Below are 19564 nucleotides of genomic sequence, written 5' to 3'. Positions count from 1 at the left end.
TGGACAGAAGGCTGTATCCCAAAAATATTCATAACCGACCCCCCCCGTGGTCAGTCTCAGCCAATGAATGATGGGCAAGGGAAACAGTCCATGGACCAAGAGCACTATACCTCATGCACGCTCGCCTACCGCCAGAAGAAGGGACTGTCACTTCAACAGTGCAAGCCTTGGTCCCGCCCCAAAAATCCAACCCCCCTGGACCTGCACTGAGGTCCCCCATGTATTGAGTGATCTGTGCGTGGGGAGGGCGGGATGAGGGGTGACTGAAGGCAAAGAACTTCCAAGTAGGAAAGCACGTGGAGGCTGGGGCCACACTCCAGCTGCAGCGGGGCAAACTCCCTGATGTTCTTCTTGGGGAGGTTTCAATGAGGGGGGACAATTCCCTCCCCACCAACCTTGCCCTTAAAAGCGATCTCAGCGGATCAGAGGCAGCGGGGGGGGGGAAGAGTCCATGGCCCCACCCACACTGCTCTATCGTGCAATGCAAGGACTGCTCGGGCCAGGGTCTGTAAGGCACGCGGGGCGCTGGCTGGAGGAAAGGAGCGACGATGCTCAGAACACAGGAGACTTCACCAGAAACAAAAATATACATAACACCCCTGCTGGGGCTTTTGGCTAATTGCGAGGTGAGGTGGAGGGAGGGGGGACTAGGGCGGTTTGAAGGCACCTTTGGGCTGCCCTAATTCTGCGCTGCTGCCAAAGGTGAGACCGCTCATGCAGCTCAACTGCCTACGGGGGGATCACGCCAGCTAGAATGGCCTTAGCAGCAGCCCCTACAGCTCTACCTCCACCCATTCCCCTCTGCACTGGGGCATGGAGAGAGGGGCCACCTGAGCCCAGTTCCTGCGCCAGGGGAATTTTTCCCCTTGCCAGATCCAGGGTTTGCATGGCCCCTTCGCTACAGCACACAAGGGCTATAGCCGGAGGGAGAAGCCATGCCCCAGAGTAGAAAAGGACGAGGCGGTGACACAAAAACCCAGAGTGCTGGAGGGGGAAGCAAGGTACCTGGCAACCACAGCCGAGAACAGTGAAGGTGTTTGCAGACCTGGTGCAGTAAATACAACTTCTTAGGTCGCCCTCAAACCACGTGATTGACCCTGAGCTTATACCCTTGCTGCATGGTAACAGAAACAGATCATGCGTGCACACTGTTTGCCGGGCGTTCCTGCCAAACGTCGCCCTGCTAGAATGTATGTGACACAGTAAATGAGGAGGCCCTAGAGAAGAAGGGGGGGGAGGAGGAAATCTCTTATCCACATGGAGCGGTTCCAGACACCAACAGCACTTACATGTTAGATGTGTTAAAACTCCCATCTGCAAGCAACGAGTGGTTCTTATTCAATCGCAATCAGCACGACCCAGCTGGGAGTGGTGGCCTCCGCTCTGGAATGTGGACAGTGCTGGTTTTGGAATGCCTCTTTTGTGGGGTAATGTCTGTTCCGTCTCAGCAGGGGCGCCCCGGGGCCTCGGGCCGCGTCCTCACTTGTAGTTGGAACGGTGCTTGGCGTTTTCCAAATGTCTGTTTCTGCAGCAGATGGCGATGGCTGCTGCCCCTTTGCCACCGAGAGCGCTCGTTACCAGGCAAGTGTCATCCACGGCATAGGCGCCAAGGGTGCCGGGACCCCGGGAATATGCATTGCATCCTGTCAGAGTCCAGCCTTCGTCACAGGACACTGTCACCTACCAGGAAGAGGGATGGAGTCACTCGTTGTGGGGAAATATAAATAGGGGCCAAATTCAGAACTGGGGTAAGCAGGGGCAGCTCCATTTCTTTCAATGGCTGGAGTGATGCAAAGGAAAGCAGCTGCACTGGGGGGTTTGGAAGACCCGTTACACTTTGTAATAATGGTTTCAATACCGAGCTAGCCAAAGGATTCTGAAAATACCTAGTGACGGGTTCTGCCTTACCTTTTCTTGGAAGCCCAGGGGTGAGTGTTCCTTCACCCGACATTCAATGCTGGGGGCGTGGCAGCAGGAAGTATGCAAGGTCACATCCGTTCTACCTGTGCATTGGTGGTGGCCGTTCTCCACCCCTAGAATGGGTCTGACGGTGTCACTAAACTCTCCAGCAAGAGAATGGGAGCCGCAACCTGCCAATAACACAGAACACTTCCAGGTGAATGCGCAAAACCTGCTCTCAGGAGCAATTACGTGTCAGGGAAAGCCATTTCTCTGAAAAACCATGAAGCTGAAAATGGCCTGGGATGGTGCTGGGGAGGAATCTCTGCTGATGCTCCTCAATCCTGATGTGAAATGCTCCAGGATATCACCAACAGAGGCCACCCCAGAGAAGAAGCTGCCAGTCAAACCAGCATGGTGATTATGTTACCTGGGCAAATATACTCTGGAGCATAAGACGAGAACCCAAACGTTTTGTTTGTATGCTAAGCAGGGTGTTTTACTTTGATCGTCAGGGCTAATTCAGATTATTCATTTTGCAAACCTCCAGATATCCAGGAACTGAAACCCACAACTAACAGCAATAGGTGCTTTGAGTCACCGAACCTGTGAGTGAGTTCCAGAGGGGTAGCCGTGATAGTCTGTTTTCAGCAAAACAACCAGAGTTCTGTGGCAACTTAAAGACTAACAAATTTATTTGGGCATAAGCTTTCGTGGGCAGAAACCCACTTGGTCATTGTTTTGCTGAACCCGTTAGCAGGCTAACGGAGTGAGCGTGTCCCAAGCAACCATACTGAGCAGAGCATGAAGCATTGGAACATATCAGACTAAAGCAGCAGCTGGCCGCTTAGTTTGCAAACCGTCAAACCAGCCTGTACAGCACATAAATAAGAACTAGGATCTAAATTAATCCAAGGACCTCCAAGCACTTAACAAATATTAAATTGACCTGCCCAAGTGGATGTAGTAGGATTATTCTGCTTGCACAGGTGACTGGAGAGATAGACAGAGAGGGCATTTGATAAATTATATGAAGCTGGAATTAATCCTAAAACTTCCAGGAGTTCCTTGAAACTGGGTATCTGAGAGAGAAAGTGAATGAGTCGGTCCGGTCTCATACAGCAGAGGGCAAGGTTGGAGCAAGTCCTACTACTCTAGTTGTCAGCAGCAAGACAGCGTAGCCTGCCGTACCTGTCAAAACATGGTTTTCCTTGGAGCAGCCCACGCCTGCTGTCGAAGTATCAGCCACAGTCTGAGAGCTGGTGTGAATCTGGCAGTCTGCTTTGGGCCAAATGCAACACCTCGCTATGGCGTAGACTCCACGGCCGCCAAATGCATTGTAAGCCACACATTCCTTCCTCCCTCCATGAACCTGCAATTCAGAAGGCACCATCTTAAGGCAATGTTTCTGACTCTCCTAGTCCCTGCTCACTGGACTTCCTGCAGCCTTGCGCTTGTTCCCCACACACGCTTTTCTAAGGGACTAATCCAACAGCCCGGACTGAGGCAAAATGCCTCTGAAGTCCTGGGAAGTTTTGCCTGCAAGGGCGGAATCCAGAATGAATTATACAGCCCTACAGGCTGAGACCCAGATCCCCATAGGTATTTAGGAGCCTAACTCCGACTGAAATCGATGGAAGTTAGGCACCTAAATACCTTTGAGGATCTGGGCCTGACACTCCACCAAGACACGAGATGCAGGAGGGTCAACTGCAGCACCCCAAACCTCCCGCGCGGAGCATCACCTCGATACGCTCTCCTCGCCTCTTGCCGTTCGTGGAGAAGCTGGAGCAGCTGAGCATCTCCTCGTCCCCACTGCAGCGCACGACGGCGGTCGCAGAGCGAGTCGAGCCGGACTGGGCAGACCACACGGAGCGGCAATACAACTGCTCATCTGAAAAGGGACGGCTCAGTCATCAGTCCCGCCCAGCAGGATTGCTTCACGGCTGTGCTGCATCCTGAGTGGCGCACGAGCAAAACGAACGCTCCAGGTGCCACGTTTGCTCCTGAGCGTGAGTAAAATGGCAATTTACTCACCCAGTGGCACCTATAACTGATCGTCAAGAGGCTTCAGAAGGCGAGCAAGACACACGCCCCCCAGCCCGCTCTCCCTACATGCACAATCTCCCCCTCCTTCCTCCGCACAAATCCAGCACAGTCACGTCACTAGGGATAACTTACCTCACGCCTACACTGCAACTAAAACCCCACCGCAGGCCCCATGCCAGCTGGCTCGGCCGGGTGCTAGGGGGCTGTTTAATTGCAATGCAGATGCCCCGGCTTGGTTTGCAGCCCGAGTTCTGGAACCCTTGAACCCGAACATCTAGGCTGTAATTAAAGAGCCCAAGTCAGCGGGCATGAGCCAGCTGCGGTTTTTCACTGCAGCGCAGACACGCCCTGAGAGGAGAATTCCATCACCTGAGCAGGCGTCACGTCAGTCATGCACATCTCCGCCTTACGGTCAAGGCAATGCTGCCACCTTCAGTCTCTCCTCTGGGTGCACATCTGCAGTGTGAAGCATGCGTGACTTACCTGCCATGAGTTTGGGGGGCAGCCCCGCCACCCTGTTGGGTGTGAACAGCCTCTGGTCTTCAGGAAACCAAGCCTCGTTGATCACGTTTTTGGTGGAGAAATGAATTAGCCTTTGCCTCAGCTCGGCGAGCGTCAGCGCGGAGTCAGCGTTCAGAATCATGGCTGCGATGCCTAGGAGAAGGGGACACAGGCCATTTCTATTTAAAGACGTTGATTTAAACGTGAAAACACCAATGGAAAGCGCTGGAGAACACGCAGGGAAGCAGCAGCATGTTTGCTTTAGAGGAGGGGAGCTGTTCTAAAGCTCTTGAAACAGGTGACACCTGGCAACCCCATTGTATCATCAAAAGCAAGTCTTCAGTACTCCTGTGTCTGCACTGCACTTCGGTCCGTTCTGAGGGCAGTGTGAGCGGTGGAGAGGGAGAGAGAAAGACGTGACCACCTACCACGGCTCAGCAGTGGGGTCTGAACTCAGGACATTTCATGCTAAAAGTAGGAGCTTCTACATCCCCAGCTGAAAACCTACCTCCTGCTGGCCAGTCAGCTCACAAGCCTCTTCTGTAGATCAGGCACTCCAGGGGGCTGAAGACCCATATTGAGGTCATGCCAGTGACACGTGCTTCATCCTTGCAGCAGACATCCATGAGTACCGGGGACTGCGACCGTCTAAACAAGTCACGTGACGTAACCAAGAGGGGATGTTGGGAATATGTTGATGATGCCGGTGCATGCCTCAGTTTCCCTCTGCGCTTTGCGTTGCTATGCACGAAGTGTGAGGTTTACAAAACTACTCTTGGGACAGAGCAGGGGACAGGAGGAGGTGTGTCACGTAATGCCTGGGGTGTTACGAATGGGCCATCAAAGGACTGGCTGAGACCAACCCATCTCAACGGAGGATCCAGAAAGACAGTGGGAATTCGAATGGCCGGAACTTCACACCTAGCAACCAGCGGGGAGGAGATCTTCCCCCGTCCCTTGTCAGAGAAGCAGAGCAAAGGCCCCAGCTGGAGAAGCAAGGGAGAAGGTGGCAGGTGCCTGCGTTAAGAGCTGGCCTCTGCAGAGGGCCACAGGCGGGAGAGCAAGACAAGATGGCTCTGATGCAGCCTGGCTCCAGGGAGCCTTGGCCTGGCATTGGCCAGGCTGGACTTTGTCTTAACCTCTTTGCTAACCTAAGGACCGTCAGATGCTGTAGGCCAGGTGACTAATAACTTGTCACCTTGTACTGCCTGGGGTCGCTGCACATGGTCGCTAAGAGCACTGCATCCTGCAGGGGGACAGCACAAGCTGTCTGGATTGGCTGGATTCACTTCAGGGACCCTTGGCGAGAGACAGGATCACTTGGGCTCACAGGCCCATCTTCAGAAGCCAGGGGCCTGCCCCTGTAGAGCTGTCTCAGTCCTTGGGCCCAGGCCAGTAAGGAGTCACTGGCAAGGGACTGGTCCCAGGCTGGGACAGACACCAGACACACTGGATCCGTGACAGTGACAGATGCTATTGCACAAGACGAGATCTTCACTGGGAACTGGGGCTCATCACCGCCCGGCTATCGGGCCATCTCTTCAGTCAGACTCCAGTGCAGCGGGGGCCTTCCATTTCTCTCCCCAGTACATTAGGAATGGAAGGAAGCCCTGCTTTCCAAACAAATATTCTTCTGACCAGATCCCGTGTTTCAGACCCTTTAACTGAACATCGAGCAGAAACATTTCAACGCACAAGCTCCGGTTTCTTGCTCATTTAGTTCTTCCCTGATCTGCACTGATACACATCCGCCCGCTTGCACGAGGCACGAATCACCTAGGGAACCGGCGGGTCCCGCAGCCTCCTCTCCACAGCATCAGCTTCACAAAGGATTCACTCACCCACCTGTTTCCATTAAAAACGTGAGTGACTTGGCATAAAAATCTGTTGCCACCTGGGACTCTTTTCCCCTAATGCAAGCGGCCGCCTCATTGAAAGCGTTCCTTCCTCCTCGTTAACGCTTTCTCTTCTTCCCCCTGCCGCTCCATCCCTTGGGGACCCCTATTTTGCAATCACCTAAGACTCATCGGAGTGTGCATTTATGGTCTAAGATGGAAAAACGTGGGCAGTTAACGGCCCTCAGCCTTGGGCCCGCGACCCCACAAGACACGTCCTTATTAGACCGTAACGCACGGCTGGTCGTTTCTCACTGCTTGATCAGGACACGGGCATGCATGGGCGGTGGTTATGTGAGGCTTGGGGGGGCTAAGCCGCCCCACACAGCTGCTGCCAGAAGCTCCTGCTTGGCCTCCTCCCGTGGCCCCCCTCACACTTTCCACCCCAGGCTCCCTCCTCCGAGGCCCCCCAGCCTGCCACTCGCGCCTCTCAGGAGAGAGGGCAAAGAGGCCCGAGCGAGCAGCAGGCAGGGGGCTTTAGGGGAGGGGGCTGAGTGGAGTGGAGCCTGGGGCAGAGCCAGGGGCTGGAGCATGGGGGAGGAGGTTGAGCAGGGTCACGACCAGTCACGGCACTGCCTACCCTCCCTCCCCCCCAGCCTCCCCAAAGGCAGGAGTCCCGGTGCCGCCCCCGCAGCACCGATCTGCATGAAGCTGCTCCGTAAGGCTGGAGCGGGGGCAGAAAGCGGTGCGCTGCTGTAGATGGACAGCACAGGGTGGGCCTTACTGTGGCGTCTGGCTCACCTAAGGTACATCTGCCCTGCGCAGGAAAACCCGCAGCGCTGCGTCTCGGAGGCTGGGGCGGCTGAGGCCGTGCGGGTAAATGTCGCTGCGCAGACATTCCCGCTTGGGCTGCAGCCCAGACTCTGAAACGCAGCGAGGGGGGAGGCTTTCGGAGCACAGGCTCCAGCCCAAGTGAGAATGTTTACCCGGCTATTTTTAGCCCCCCAGCCTGAGTTAATTGACCCAGGCTCTAAACTCGGTGCCCTGGGTTTGCAGAGGACCCCACGGTCAGTACAGACAGCGTCTCTGAGCAAGGCTGTCCTGGAGCCACTGCTCTCTAATGTGCGGCACAGGGCGTCGTGTCAGGCCACGCACTGACTGCCGGCGGGCTGCCGTACTGTCCTTTTATCTTATGCCTTCCCCCCCGCAATACAAGGCCTTTCTGTCTGTAAGGCCCCACCTACGCGCTGCACGACCCAGCTCCTCTTCCAGCAGCCTCACTAATGAATCACCTGATTGCAAATGAATCCTCTCTCTTCTTTACTACGAGAGAGACGGCCGGTTTTTCCCTGACAGGGATAAAACATGGTGCCGCTTTGCAGCGCAGGTGTATCATGCAGCAGGGCCCAGAAGCCCCGGCTGAGATCAGGCCCCCATCGTGCTAGGCCCTGTACAAACCCAGCACAGGAGAGAGTCTCACCCACTACACAGACAAAGGACTATCATCCTAGTGTCTCAGAGGCTAAACTGAGACTCAGAGCGCTGAAGTGACTTTCCCCAGGTAATAGTGGGAGTCTGTGGTAGAGCAGGGAACTGAATGCAGTTCTCCCCAGTTCAATGCCTTGCCCCCCCCAGCCCCCACAGAGGATCTAGGGCCTATGTTTTAACCACACCCCCGAAGCGTGATAGAACCCAGTTCTGTCCAAAGTTGCACTTGTGTGAGTCAATGTAATGGGCTTTGCTGCGGATGGTTCACTTTTACCCGGCGGGGGTCGCTCAGTCACTACTGTTGGAGCCTACTACTGCCTTTAAAAAAACCAGTTCACCTGCTACGTGTGCAGCGGCCTGGGACGTCCCACTCTGGGAAGTGAAGCAGGTGCTGCAGTCGCTGGAGGCCCCTATGATATCGTCGCCCGGGGCAAAGACATCCACACACCGGCCAAAGTTTGTTCCTAAGGCTCCCATGGCCACAGGCTGGTCCTGGAAGTCGGTTGCTCCGACGGTGATCACCTGCGGGTTACAGCGGGATGACACAAGTCAATTGGGAGTTTGGCAGGTGGTAAATAATGTCCATGGGTGTTGGCTCTAATTTAAATAAGGGACGGGGGTGTTTGGGATGCGAGGGGAGTTAGGAGCATTACACTGCCTTTAAAGAGACCCTTTCAGGCTCAGCAGCGTGTCAGCACCTGATCGTTTGGAGACAGAAAGCTGGAGGCCATGCGATTGCATTAAAACTCCCAAACAAACCACCCCCCAAACAAACCACCCAGGCCTGTACAATAACCCCTGCCCACCAGGGTGAGTGTCACCGAATAACCTTTTGCCTTTTCAGGAATACAAAGCCACATCCCTCCCTCAGGATCAGAGGACCTGTAAAGGACCAGGACTATATAATTCCCCAGGGAGACTCTGGCCTGGTCTACACCGCCGGCAGAATTCGGTGGCAGTCGATGTGAGATACGCAAACTAGGTACAGTTGCTGGCGTCTCTCCCATCGACTTCCTAAATTCTAACTAGCGTGGCGTCCCCGCTGCGCCGACAGGAAGTGCCCTCCCCTCCACGCAGCATTAATCTTTTTGCGGGGGTGGATTTACTGAGTCGGCTTCCAGATCGATTGAGCGGGTCTCCACTGCCGCTAAATCGACCCTGGAAACAATCTGGCCGTGTGCACGTACCCTCTGAAAGTTCATTACAAGGGTGGGTAAAGCAGGAGCACAGAGCTCCTTCCAGCAGCAGTGATGTGCTTTGGGGACTGCAGATACTGATGCTCCAGGGATACAGGACACACAGGACTAGTGCTGCTGCCCCAACCAATCAGCCTCTGCCGCTTGCAGGAGCTTCCTGCCAGCCACCACGTGACCCTCCATCTACAACAAGGCGCAGTGTCCCCGCCCAGCATGGAAGGGGCGGGACCTGGGAATCACAGGAGGCAATGCAACCCCGCAGCTTTGGGCCGTCTGCAATGTCCCAGGTACTGCATTGCCCACAGGGCATTAACAGGTCCTGAGCACTGGGAGGGCCAGATGGTGCCTTTCCAGCACAACCCACATGGAAGTGCCAGGGGGTGGGGGGACCTTCTGCCATCCCATTTAGGGAGCAGGGATTGCAATTCTGCATGACTCTTATGTGGCCTGAGCGAGGGAGGAGACAAAGCCCCTTATGCCATACTGGAGTGGGGCCTCTGGGCCACCGCATGCTTTGTGCAAACGGCAGGAAGCAATCATTATCCCCATTCTACACCCAGGGAAACTGAGGCACAGAGAGGTGACTGCCTTGGTCAAGGACAGGCAGCAAAACAGCGGCAGAGTCGGGAAGAGAAGCAAGGTCTCTCCATGCCCATTCAGTCCATGAGAGCATAGCACCCCTGCCCCATACCTCTGGTTCAGACGCAGGTGAGTACAAGCAGGCGTCCTCCTTGTAGTTGCCCGCTGCAGCAATCATTACCATCCCCGTCTGCACCATCAGCCGACAAGCTGCATTCAAAATACGGCTATAGCCTCCAGCAAAGGGGAGCAACACCACCAAGGGGGTGTAGGGCTGGGCAGTCAAGGTCTTCTTGATAAACTCCAGGCCTGTGGATCCAATACAAATGAAGTGGACAGTGGAAAACCCACCCCAGAAAAGGACAGGGCTAATGACTAGAGGGAAAGTTGGGGGCTGGACTCAGCTCTTGGCTCCAGCTGGAAAGAAGCAAGATTCTTGTCAGGTAAACATCCTCACAGGGAAAGAGACTCAGTAAAACAGCCACCGGGGCTCAGTACAGGCGAGCCGGCTGATGGGGTGAGTCAACAGAACCCCGGGCTCTCCTTCCAGGGACCAGCTGTCTGGTAACCAGACATCTGAACGCACGCTAAAGAGAAACAGAAAATGCCCCCAGGCAGGGCTCCAGCCCAGCCCCACGATGCTGCGTGTGTAGCCCCCTCTTCCCTCTGCAACCTGCGCCTGGGCAGGGAGGCTAGGAAAAGGGGTTAGGTCCTGAGTGGCCCCTTTCACAGGGTGTTCAGAGGCAGATCACAGGTAGCTGCGAAGGGACAGACTTTCCAAACAGCTCGGCCTGTTGGCCAGGCCTGAAAATCCACCACCGAGGCGCCTAAATGGGATTTAATCACTTCTGACAAGCGGAGCCAACGCCCAGCGAAGTCAAGGGGCGTTTCCTTTCAGCGGGCGTGGAACCGGCCCCTAAAATCCCAACTGTCCCGTCAAACTCCCAGGAGTTAAGGCCCGCCACACAGAGATGGTCGTCACTCACCGATCAGGGTCCCGCTGACCGTGCCCTTGCCTTGGCAGTTCAGCACCCGAAGGCTGCGAACGCTGGCTCCTTTAGCCACGCCGGCGTCCCTCCCGCTCACCACCCCGGCCATGTGGGTTCCGTGGCTGTCGCACTTGTTGGCCTGCCGGAGAGGGGAAGTCAAGCAGGGCGGCCAATCTTTCCAGAACCGTCACGTGCCTTGGCACGAAGGCACACGCTCGGGGCCCGATCCTGCAAACACGCTCACATGCACGAGAGGGGATTCCCCTGACATCAACGTAAAGGGACTCATGCACATCGCTACGTGCAGGATCAGGCCCCGTTATTGGCAACCGCCACGTCTATCGTTATGCTCTTGTCTCGTGGATAAGCCATTTTTCAGTGATACGGCTGCTAAATAACACGGCTGAATTTCTTTGTATAGTTCTGAACCTGGTTAATAAGTAGAGCTCTGATTCTGCAGCCCTAAAGCCAGGAAAATCTATTCTACAGAACACAGGAATTGTCAGAGTGGCTCAGACCTGTTAGTCCACCCAGCCCAGTATCCTGGCTCTGACAGTGGCTAGCACCAGATGCTTCAGAAGCAGGTGCAAGAACATCCACAGTAGGCAGCCCTGGAACAATCTGTCCGTCTCCCTCCTCCCTGCCGACCCTGGATCATTTGCTCCTGACCCCTTTTTAGAGACTGGCCTGAAGCATGAGGTTTTGTCCCTTCCAAAATTCTTTGTCTGCATTAATGTGGGATAGGCTTGTTAGCCGTATAATCATCTTTTCTGGGCACCTTCCAATCTCACTGCAGGCCCAGGGCTGCGAAGCTGAGAGGCAGGTGCTGTAAGCTTTTGATCTCTCTTGGATTTACTAAGCATAACATGTAATGGGGCAGTGTCCTATGGAGAGAGGTGGCAACTGTGCAGGGTGCCAGCATACTTCTGATGCCCTGGGTTTGGGATGCTCACATTACTCTTACCTCAGCTGGGCCCTGTTCCAATCACTGCAGCCCTGGTTTGGTTTTTCCTAACCTACTGCCATTCCAAAAGCACCTTCCAGGGATGGCCTCGAAGTGTGGGTTCTCGGACACAATGGTGGATAGGTGCAACATGAACAGATTAGCTGGACAATAACTGAGTCACTTCTGCATCATTCTGGTTTATATCAGAGTCACTCCACTGATGTGACACAGGTGTAAACCTGGAGTAATGCAGCACTGAAGCTGCCCATGTACAAACTCTAGCTAATCAAGCTTCATAGTACCCTTATCAAGGCAGGTATTATTAGTCCCATTTTACAGATGTGCCAACTGAGTCACAGAAAGGTTGAGTGACTTGCCTGCCTCATCCAGCGAGTCACTAGCAGAGCTTGGTGGTTAGAATTCAGGCGTTCCTGGAGCCGAGACTCCACCAGCTAATACCCGACTCAGAATGCTGGCTCAATGAACTCCACAAAAGACACACCAGACTTCTCAGCTGGGTCTGACAGTGTTTCATGCACAGTTCAATATCCCATCTCAAATGCTGCCCAACACAATTGTTTGGTTGGCGCGAGCAGGATCCACACAAGCAAAACACCCACCGCGTAACAGGAACTCAAAACAGGGACAGAGCAGGCACGGTTAACGCCGGCGTGGGACTCCAGTAACCCTGACAACAGAGGAAAGCCGGGTGTGGGGGTAAGGCATGGAAAGCTGGAGTGTGCTTGGCATCCTCCATGGAACAGAGCAGAAAACCCTTGTGTAGATAGTGCCCTGGCACCAGTCAGTTCCCTGGCGCTGTTGCTGGAGTTGGCTGGAAAATGGGAGTTCCCCCCTCCACGTGCACAGAGAAAACTTTGATTTTTCAGCTCAAATTTGACAATCCGAAAGCATTCCAAATCCAGGAAGTTCTGATTCAGGAATGCTGCCACAGCGCATCATGGGAGTCGTAATCTGCATACCTCCTGCTCCCATTCTCCTCTGTAGCCTGGCTCCCTGGTTGGCCTGCATCTCCCCTGTGATACTACATACAGCCTGCCCCCTTGGAGAGGTGGTGCATCATGGGAGATGGAGTCCGGCTAGCAAGCTCAGCCCACAGAGGAGCAGGGGATAGGAGGCGCCATGGTGGCATACCCCCATAGAAATGGTTTGGGGTTGGGCCGAATTTTTGGGGTGTTTCAATAGCAAAGTGAAATCTCCCGCAGAAAGCCGACGCTTCTTCACAAAAAACTGTCATCAAAAACTCCCATTTTCTGCTAAAGAACAGTTTCGACGGAACAGTTTTGATGGAAAATTTTCCTCCAGCCCGAGCTGTTCGACCCGCATGCAAGTGAGGGCAGAGGACCCGGCCGGAGCCCAGAGCCTCGCTCACCTGTCTGTGAAAGCGCGTGCCGTCCTCCTCCGGCACGTTCTCGAAGTCCATCGCAAACACTCGGCCCTCTATCTCCCGATGGTTGCTCTGGATGCTGGTGTCTAGCAGGTAAACCTCGACCAGGTCTCCTTTATCTACCAAACACAAGTCACAGCGCAGTCAGCGTGAAAGGCAGCCGTGCCCACAGAAAACACGCACGTGGTTCCAACCCGAGCAGTCACAGCTGTCATCGGTCCAGCTCTAGCTGACGACACACAGATGTTTTCTGGACACTGCCATCTTACAAACCACATCGCTATATTTTTACAGCCAAGTTCTCAGCTCCTGCAAACAGTGGCTTGCAAGGGAAATAACGACAAACACTTCAGGTCACTCCAGTGCCGATGTAAGGCCCAATCCTGCAAAGCCTGTGTGCACACAGCTCCCACTGACTTCCGGGACAATTATGCACGCTCCCTGGCCCCCCAGCTCCATAACTATAGTGGTTTCTTCTGTTCTTGACTCCATCCCCCTAAGGAAGCGCAAGAGGAGCTACTGAGCTGCTGGGGGAGCAGGAAAAAACAATGTAGATCATTGGCTCTGCTCCAGATAATGCCAACATGCCCTGTTCTCAGACGGTAAATGCATCCCAGATTTGAAGGGGAAGGTTACCATGGAGAGTTGATTGGCTCTGCCCCCTCCCTAGCTAGCCACGCCTCCTCAAAACCTAAGCATGCCAAACTCACCTGGAGAAGATGACACAGTCCCACTGGGGTAGGGAGAAAGATTGTGTCTGAGATTCGTGTTCTCCCACCCTTCTGCACACACTTGGACCTACATTTGTGCAGGTTTCTGACATTCTCTGCATGCATTTGGAGGGTGCAGTTTTGCCCCTGGAAATCACCTCCTGCCCCATAAACTCTCCTTTAAAATAAATTCAAATAGGGGGAAAGTAAAATCCCTTACTAGGGGGGTTATATTCGTCAGACTTGTACTGTGCTGGGACGATCCTGTCAAGGTTCCAGGGAATGCTCTGTGCAAACACATAGGAGTCCTCTTCGATGTAATCAACGTGCGGCAGCCTCAAAGCCTGTGCAAAAGAAACACCACAGAGAGGTGAGACGGGCACACCCTAGCTACTGAGTACGTGGTGCCCACCACACAGAACAGAAACGCTCTCAGCTGTTCTATCTAGCAGCTTCCTTGCACCGGGCTAGGGAGAGATTGCAGCCGTCCAAGGAAGGTGGTTTATTCTCTCCTGAACAAAAACCTAGGTCCGACCCTGCCCTACTGAAGCCAATGAGAACTGACTGCTCAACAGGTCAAGTAAGGCCCAGCCAGCAGGATGACACGCCCAGAGAGCTTTATTTGTCAGACATGGAGAAAACCAATGTGCAATCAATCCCAGACTGATGGAGCTGCACATTCGGGGCCAAACACTCTGTGGATGTAAGCCTGATGTCCTGGCGTCAGTGGCGCTGCGCCACTTCACAGCAGTGGAGAATGCAGTCCTAGCACTTCTAGTCTGAGAGCAGGATTTGTGACTTCATACCTTCCAGCTCCATCAACACTGTCCCATAGCTGTGCCATGGTAGCCTGCGAAAGGGACGAAGAACTGACACTGTGGGAGACGGGGCCATGCAGTAGCCTTGATTTGCAGTGCGACCTGACTCTAAGACTAAAGACGGTCACGGGGAGTTTCCCAATAATCTCGATGGGCCCATTCCGGGCTGCCCAACCCCACCCACAGGACAAATATCTTCCACTAGAGTGGGAGAGCTCCAAGATAAAATGCTGGTGGAGACCAGGAATCTCCCAATGCATTGAGGTGGCCACTTCCAGGATGCTAAACTCCCAGAGGCTCTCCCCATAGCTCCACGGTTCTGCCCCTTGCAGCCCTCCTTGCTAGAATACGCACCTACCCCAGTGACCTTTCTTTCCTGTGAGCAGTGCTGGATGCAGCTCCCTGCGGAGCTCATCAACGCCACTTGCTCTGAAAGATCCTAGAGACATAGGAAGGATGATCTGATGGTTAAGACACAGATCTGGCTGGCAGGAGATTCGGATTCTATGCCTCGCTCTACCACAAATATCTTACGGCACTTGAGCAGGTCCCTTCATGAACTAATTTCTGTGCCTCAGTTCTTCCCATGCAAAGTAGGCGCTGTGGGGTTACATTCAACCACATCCTCTGAGCTTCTCTGGTGGAAGGGGCAAAGCGTAATTAGAGAGACCAGTGCCACGCACTCCCTCTTCCAAGCAACGGGCCAACTTCAGATATCAAACTCAAGTCAGTGGTAACACACTGCACTGCGGCCATGACCCCTGAAAGCATGACTGAATAGGGCTTTGGCGGGCTGCAGAGTTGCTGACATCAGTGTCTGCAACTGCAAAATAATTGTCCTGATGCAGCAAAAACAAAGAACTTGTGAATGGCCCAGCCTCCTACACTTGTAGCAGTCCAGTCAAGAGAGAACACAAAGTAAAACAACAGCGTCCTTAACTGAGTGTCTTCTCCTGTGGAAATCCCATGCTCTTCTCAAAGTCACTTCCTCAGAAGAGGAGCACTGTATTGCATCAGCTTAAGCACACATTACTCCCACATGCTCTTTGATCGGTGAAGACATATGACTAGCAGCAACAAGTCCCACACAAAGCAGCGGGCATGCAAAATCAGCACAGTTTGGAGAGGGACAGAGGAACTGCCGGGCAGGTTCAGACCCAACATCCACCTAATCCGGTATCCTCTCCCTGACAGTGGCCAGCAGCAGATGCTCCAAGAAGCCTTGTGCGGGCAGTTATGGAATAATTCACCCACAGGGGAAGTTTCTTCTATAACCCCATAAATTAGAGATTTGTTTATGCCCTGAATCATGAGGATTTACAAACCTTGCAAACGTGTGGTCAGAGAGGTTGGTATTTTAATCCTTACTCTTGCAACTCTAGATGTTCTGTATATCTATACAGACAGACAGATGTTTTCTAGGCTGGATCCTGTTCCTTCCAGCCTATCCTGGTTTCCTGCCTGCCTTTCAATCTATATTTCTTGCCCCCAACTATTACCACTGAAAAAAATCCCTACTCTCCACACTGCCTGCCCTACACAAGATGCTCCTGAACAGAAAACAAAACCAGTGCAGGCTGAAAAGCCAGATGTGCAACTTTCTCTTACCATATCCAGCACATCACTGCTCATCTTAACCACAAAGCCCTGGAACAGATCCTGGAAGATGTGCAGGATTTTGGTTAGGTAGCCATGTTTTGCCGCTCGGGCTTGCAGCCTGCGGACGGTTCTCTCTGTCTGTGATTTATGAGTTTCTTCCTTCAGCACCACTATGTACTGCCCAGGCAATCTCCACACGTCCTAGATTTAAACAAGCAGAAGCAGATTTTTCAAAGTCACTCACCTTCACAAAGCAAACACTGCTGTTCAAATTATCGCTGCAAGCCCAGTCGCTTCAGCTGTTACTTTAATGAGCGCAGCAGAGTTCATTTTGTAATGTGAACATGATCAGAAGGCAGGAGCTGTGTGCAGTATTGTCAGTCCTAACCACTCAAAATGAGTGTGAAACCAGTCTCACGCTTAAAGATTTTTAAAAGATAATTTGGGTTTTCTTTGCCTTCTGCTTTTTGAGTCTGCAGAGCCCACTTGGGTCACATTTTTCAAACTTTCCTCTGCAACCGTGAGGGCTAGAAACGAACTGAAAAGCAACGAAACAGGGAAAAAAAAAGATTTTTACATAATCACTTGACTCCAGGAGCTGGGACTTGAAGAAAAGCACCTACTACCGCAAGACTCACAATAAACTTACAAGAGTTGGCAACACCCTGAATGCAATGAACCTGTATTCTACGCATGGCGAGGCACTGAACTCTCGCAGCTGCAGATGAAGTAGTCACTGGGAGAGGCAGATGACGGGCCCATTCAGAGCTTAACATGGGCATAAATAACCCCACACTGCTCATTAAACTACATGAACGCAGACGCTCTGGCAGCTGCATTACACTTGGAAAACATCTTACCAAGGCCCCAAACAGTGTGAAATCACCAATTCAGCATGGGGTGAGGGGGGCATTGCAGCTTTCCACAAGGGAAAGGTGGGTAGTAGGCGAGAATTGAGGGGTTAGTGGACAGATAGTCTCCTTCCCCCCGACCTGCCAGACTAACCCAGGACTATCCCATATGCCCACCCGCAGCGACCAGACCCCTCCCCCTTCCTCAGGACAAGCCAGCCACCCTCCTGCCCAAACCCTTCCGCACCTGCAGCTCCAAGCCTCACAAACCTGCTGCCAAACCAGCCCCCTCCGCAAGGGTCAGAAAAGGGTCCCAGAGCAATGTTTCCAAACTCACGCATTCAGGTGGGTCTAAAAGGGTTTGAGAGCCGGGGATTTAACCTGCTCCCAAAAGAGGTGGGAAACAAACTACTGAGGCCAGGTCCACAGCCGCCGGCACCAGCCCATCACAACTGCAACTGGTTAGCGCATAAATTCCCTGCATGTCCCCGACTCCCAGAGGTGCCCTCCCTCAGCTTCCTTTTCAAGCATGGCTGCTCTGCAACCCTCCAGCCCCGGATGCTCTGCAGCACAAAGCCACTGGGGGATGCGGGGCTTTATAGATTTGATTTCTCCGGCCCTCCCAGGGTACAAGACTCCCCAACAGACACCCAGGGAGCTCACACCGAGAAGGTGGCTTGCGCCCATCTTGCCATCCCACGGCACAGCCGCCTCTCGCCTGCTGCCCAAGAGATTCCAGGCGGGTCATCTCTGTCTGCGGCTAGCTCAGCAGCTCTTTTATGCCCAGGGCCACCTGATCATCACCGCGACCCACCGCCGCCTTGGCACAGAGACCACCGCTGGAGGTCTCCCAGGCGGGCACACCTAGAGCTTGCAAAATCCTCTCTCTTCTTTAGAACTTGTTGGTGTTGCTGTGTTTTATTCATTTCATCTGCAGGAGGGGTCGGGTCCTGCCTCCTGGAGAGGGAGCCTGGGGGGGTGGGCAAGAATCGGGCCCTGGCGTGGGGGAGGGAAGGGAGTTGGGTGCTGCCCCAGGGGAGGGTGGCAGGCCCTGGGGGGAGTTAATCTTGGTGGGGAGGGGGGAGATGTTGGAGAGCGAGTCTGCTCCCAGGGGTGAAACCTGGTCTCGGTGCCGCGCAGGTTTGGCCCAGGTGCATCCGGGCGGACGGGCCAAGGCTGAGGCCAGGTCGCCATGGCCGGAGCTGGGCAGGAGCCGGCTGCACGGGGGTAGGGGAGGGGCTTTCTGCGGTTTATCTGGCATTTGCTTCGCACGCAGAGCTTGAGTTAGAGCCAGGGAAACTGAGGCACCACGCAGCTACGGGACGTGCCCGCGATCAGCCAGGAGGACAGCAGCGGATCCAGAAACGACCCAGCGGGCTCCACTGCCCGGCACTGGGGCGGGCAACTCGTCCTCCCCCGCTTGACCGGCCGGCCGCCCCGGGCCGGGGCCGAGCCCCGCACACCCGCGCGGGCTGCCAAGGCGACGGGCCCCAGCCCCAGCCAGTCTCCACGGCCAGCCCGAGCCGCGACCCAGCGCAAAGCCACCGGCCGGGCCGCCGCTGCCCCCCGCCCAGCCCAGCCCCCCCGCTGCGCACCTTGTTCGTCCGGTGGAAGGCGGCCGAGCCCAGCGGCTGCTTCCCCACCTCCGTCTGGTTCTCCTCCTCCGAGGGGAAGGACAGGACCAGCTCGTCGTACTCGTCGTCCTGCTCATCCCCCGCAGCGCGGCCCGGGGCCAGCAGCGACCCCAGGGTGCCCAGCAGCAGCAGCGGCAGCAGCAGCGCGCGCGGGCAGCGGCCCATGCTCCTGGGAGCCTTAGAACCCGGGGAATCCGCCGAGCCTAGAACCCGGCTGGAAGGCGCGAGGCGCAGCCTAGAACCCGGCTAGCGCGGAGGCTCTGAGGGGCGCGCGCTCCAGGCTGAGTTCTGCGGGGAGCGCAACCTGCTCCGGGCTGGCTGCTGCGGCTGCAGGATGAGCGCGAACGGCAAGTGCTGCGCGGCTCCCCTCACACACACGCTCCGCGTTGCCACTTCCCCCCACCCCCGACTTCCACGTGCTTCCCGAAATCTTTGGGGCGTGGATGTGCCGGATCACGCCACTATTGTCCCATCGGACCATCCTAGCTTGTTAAACATTAATTGGAGTTTTACTCATCCATTGAGATCAGGTTTCTGCCCCCTTTTTTTTTCTCTCTCTCTTTCCTGGCGTCATATTACAAGATTATTTAAACAAATACCAAAAAAAAAAAAAAAAAATACGCTTCAAAGCTTGAGGAAGAAAAATGCAGATTTTCTGTGCATGATCGGCTCCAAATATGCAATGGAGAAGAGTCTCATTAAATGCACCTCCGCAGCTGTTGCATGTAATAGAAAGACATTGCTATATTTTATACTTTTAATGTGCATTCAGTTTTATGTACATATTATAAACTAGCAAACCGCCTTTCGGGCGGGGGTGTTATTCTAGCACATACAAGAAATAGTTGATTCCACTTCTGCAGGGTATAATGAATTAACATTTTCTTTGATCCCAGGAAAGTGGATATTTTCCAAGGGCGAGGCAGGCATATCATAGAATCATAGAAGATGTCGCACAATCATACTGAGCCTAGCCACCAGCAATGCTAACATTAAAGCAGCAACACACAGACATACCCAATTAGCCCAGCTAGGGTCAAGCCTCCTGTCTGCAAGTCCTATAAA

At 54.2% G+C, this 19564-nt stretch overlaps 1 protein-coding gene across 1 annotated transcript; it reads right to left on the bottom strand.

The window, feature by feature from the left end:
- Nucleotides 1-590: 590 nt before the first annotated feature.
- Nucleotides 591-18916, bottom strand: PCSK9 (proprotein convertase subtilisin/kexin type 9). Its single transcript, XM_067535560.1, has 12 exons — nt 18461-18916; nt 16024-16215; nt 13818-13941; nt 12873-13006; nt 10534-10675; nt 9660-9856; nt 8111-8294; nt 4432-4602; nt 3645-3793; nt 3091-3271; nt 1909-2090; nt 591-1680 (listed from the first exon to the last, which is right to left on the bottom strand). Exons 1-12 carry the CDS (start codon nt 18662-18664, stop codon nt 1480-1482), a joined length of 2061 nt encoding a protein of 686 aa, XP_067391661.1. The 5' UTR covers nt 18665-18916; the 3' UTR covers nt 591-1479.
- Between the last annotated feature and the right edge of the window lie 648 nt (nt 18917-19564).

Source organism: Emydura macquarii, unplaced genomic scaffold (genome assembly GCF_026122565.2).
Source record: "Emydura macquarii macquarii isolate MOO-44397 ecotype Brisbane River unplaced genomic scaffold, CSIRO-AGI_Emac_v2 contig_3506, whole genome shotgun sequence".
Taxonomy (NCBI): Eukaryota; Metazoa; Chordata; order Testudines; family Chelidae; genus Emydura; species Emydura macquarii.
The sequence above is the reverse complement of the archived record's forward strand: the minus strand, read 5'-3'. Positions and strand labels throughout refer to the sequence as shown.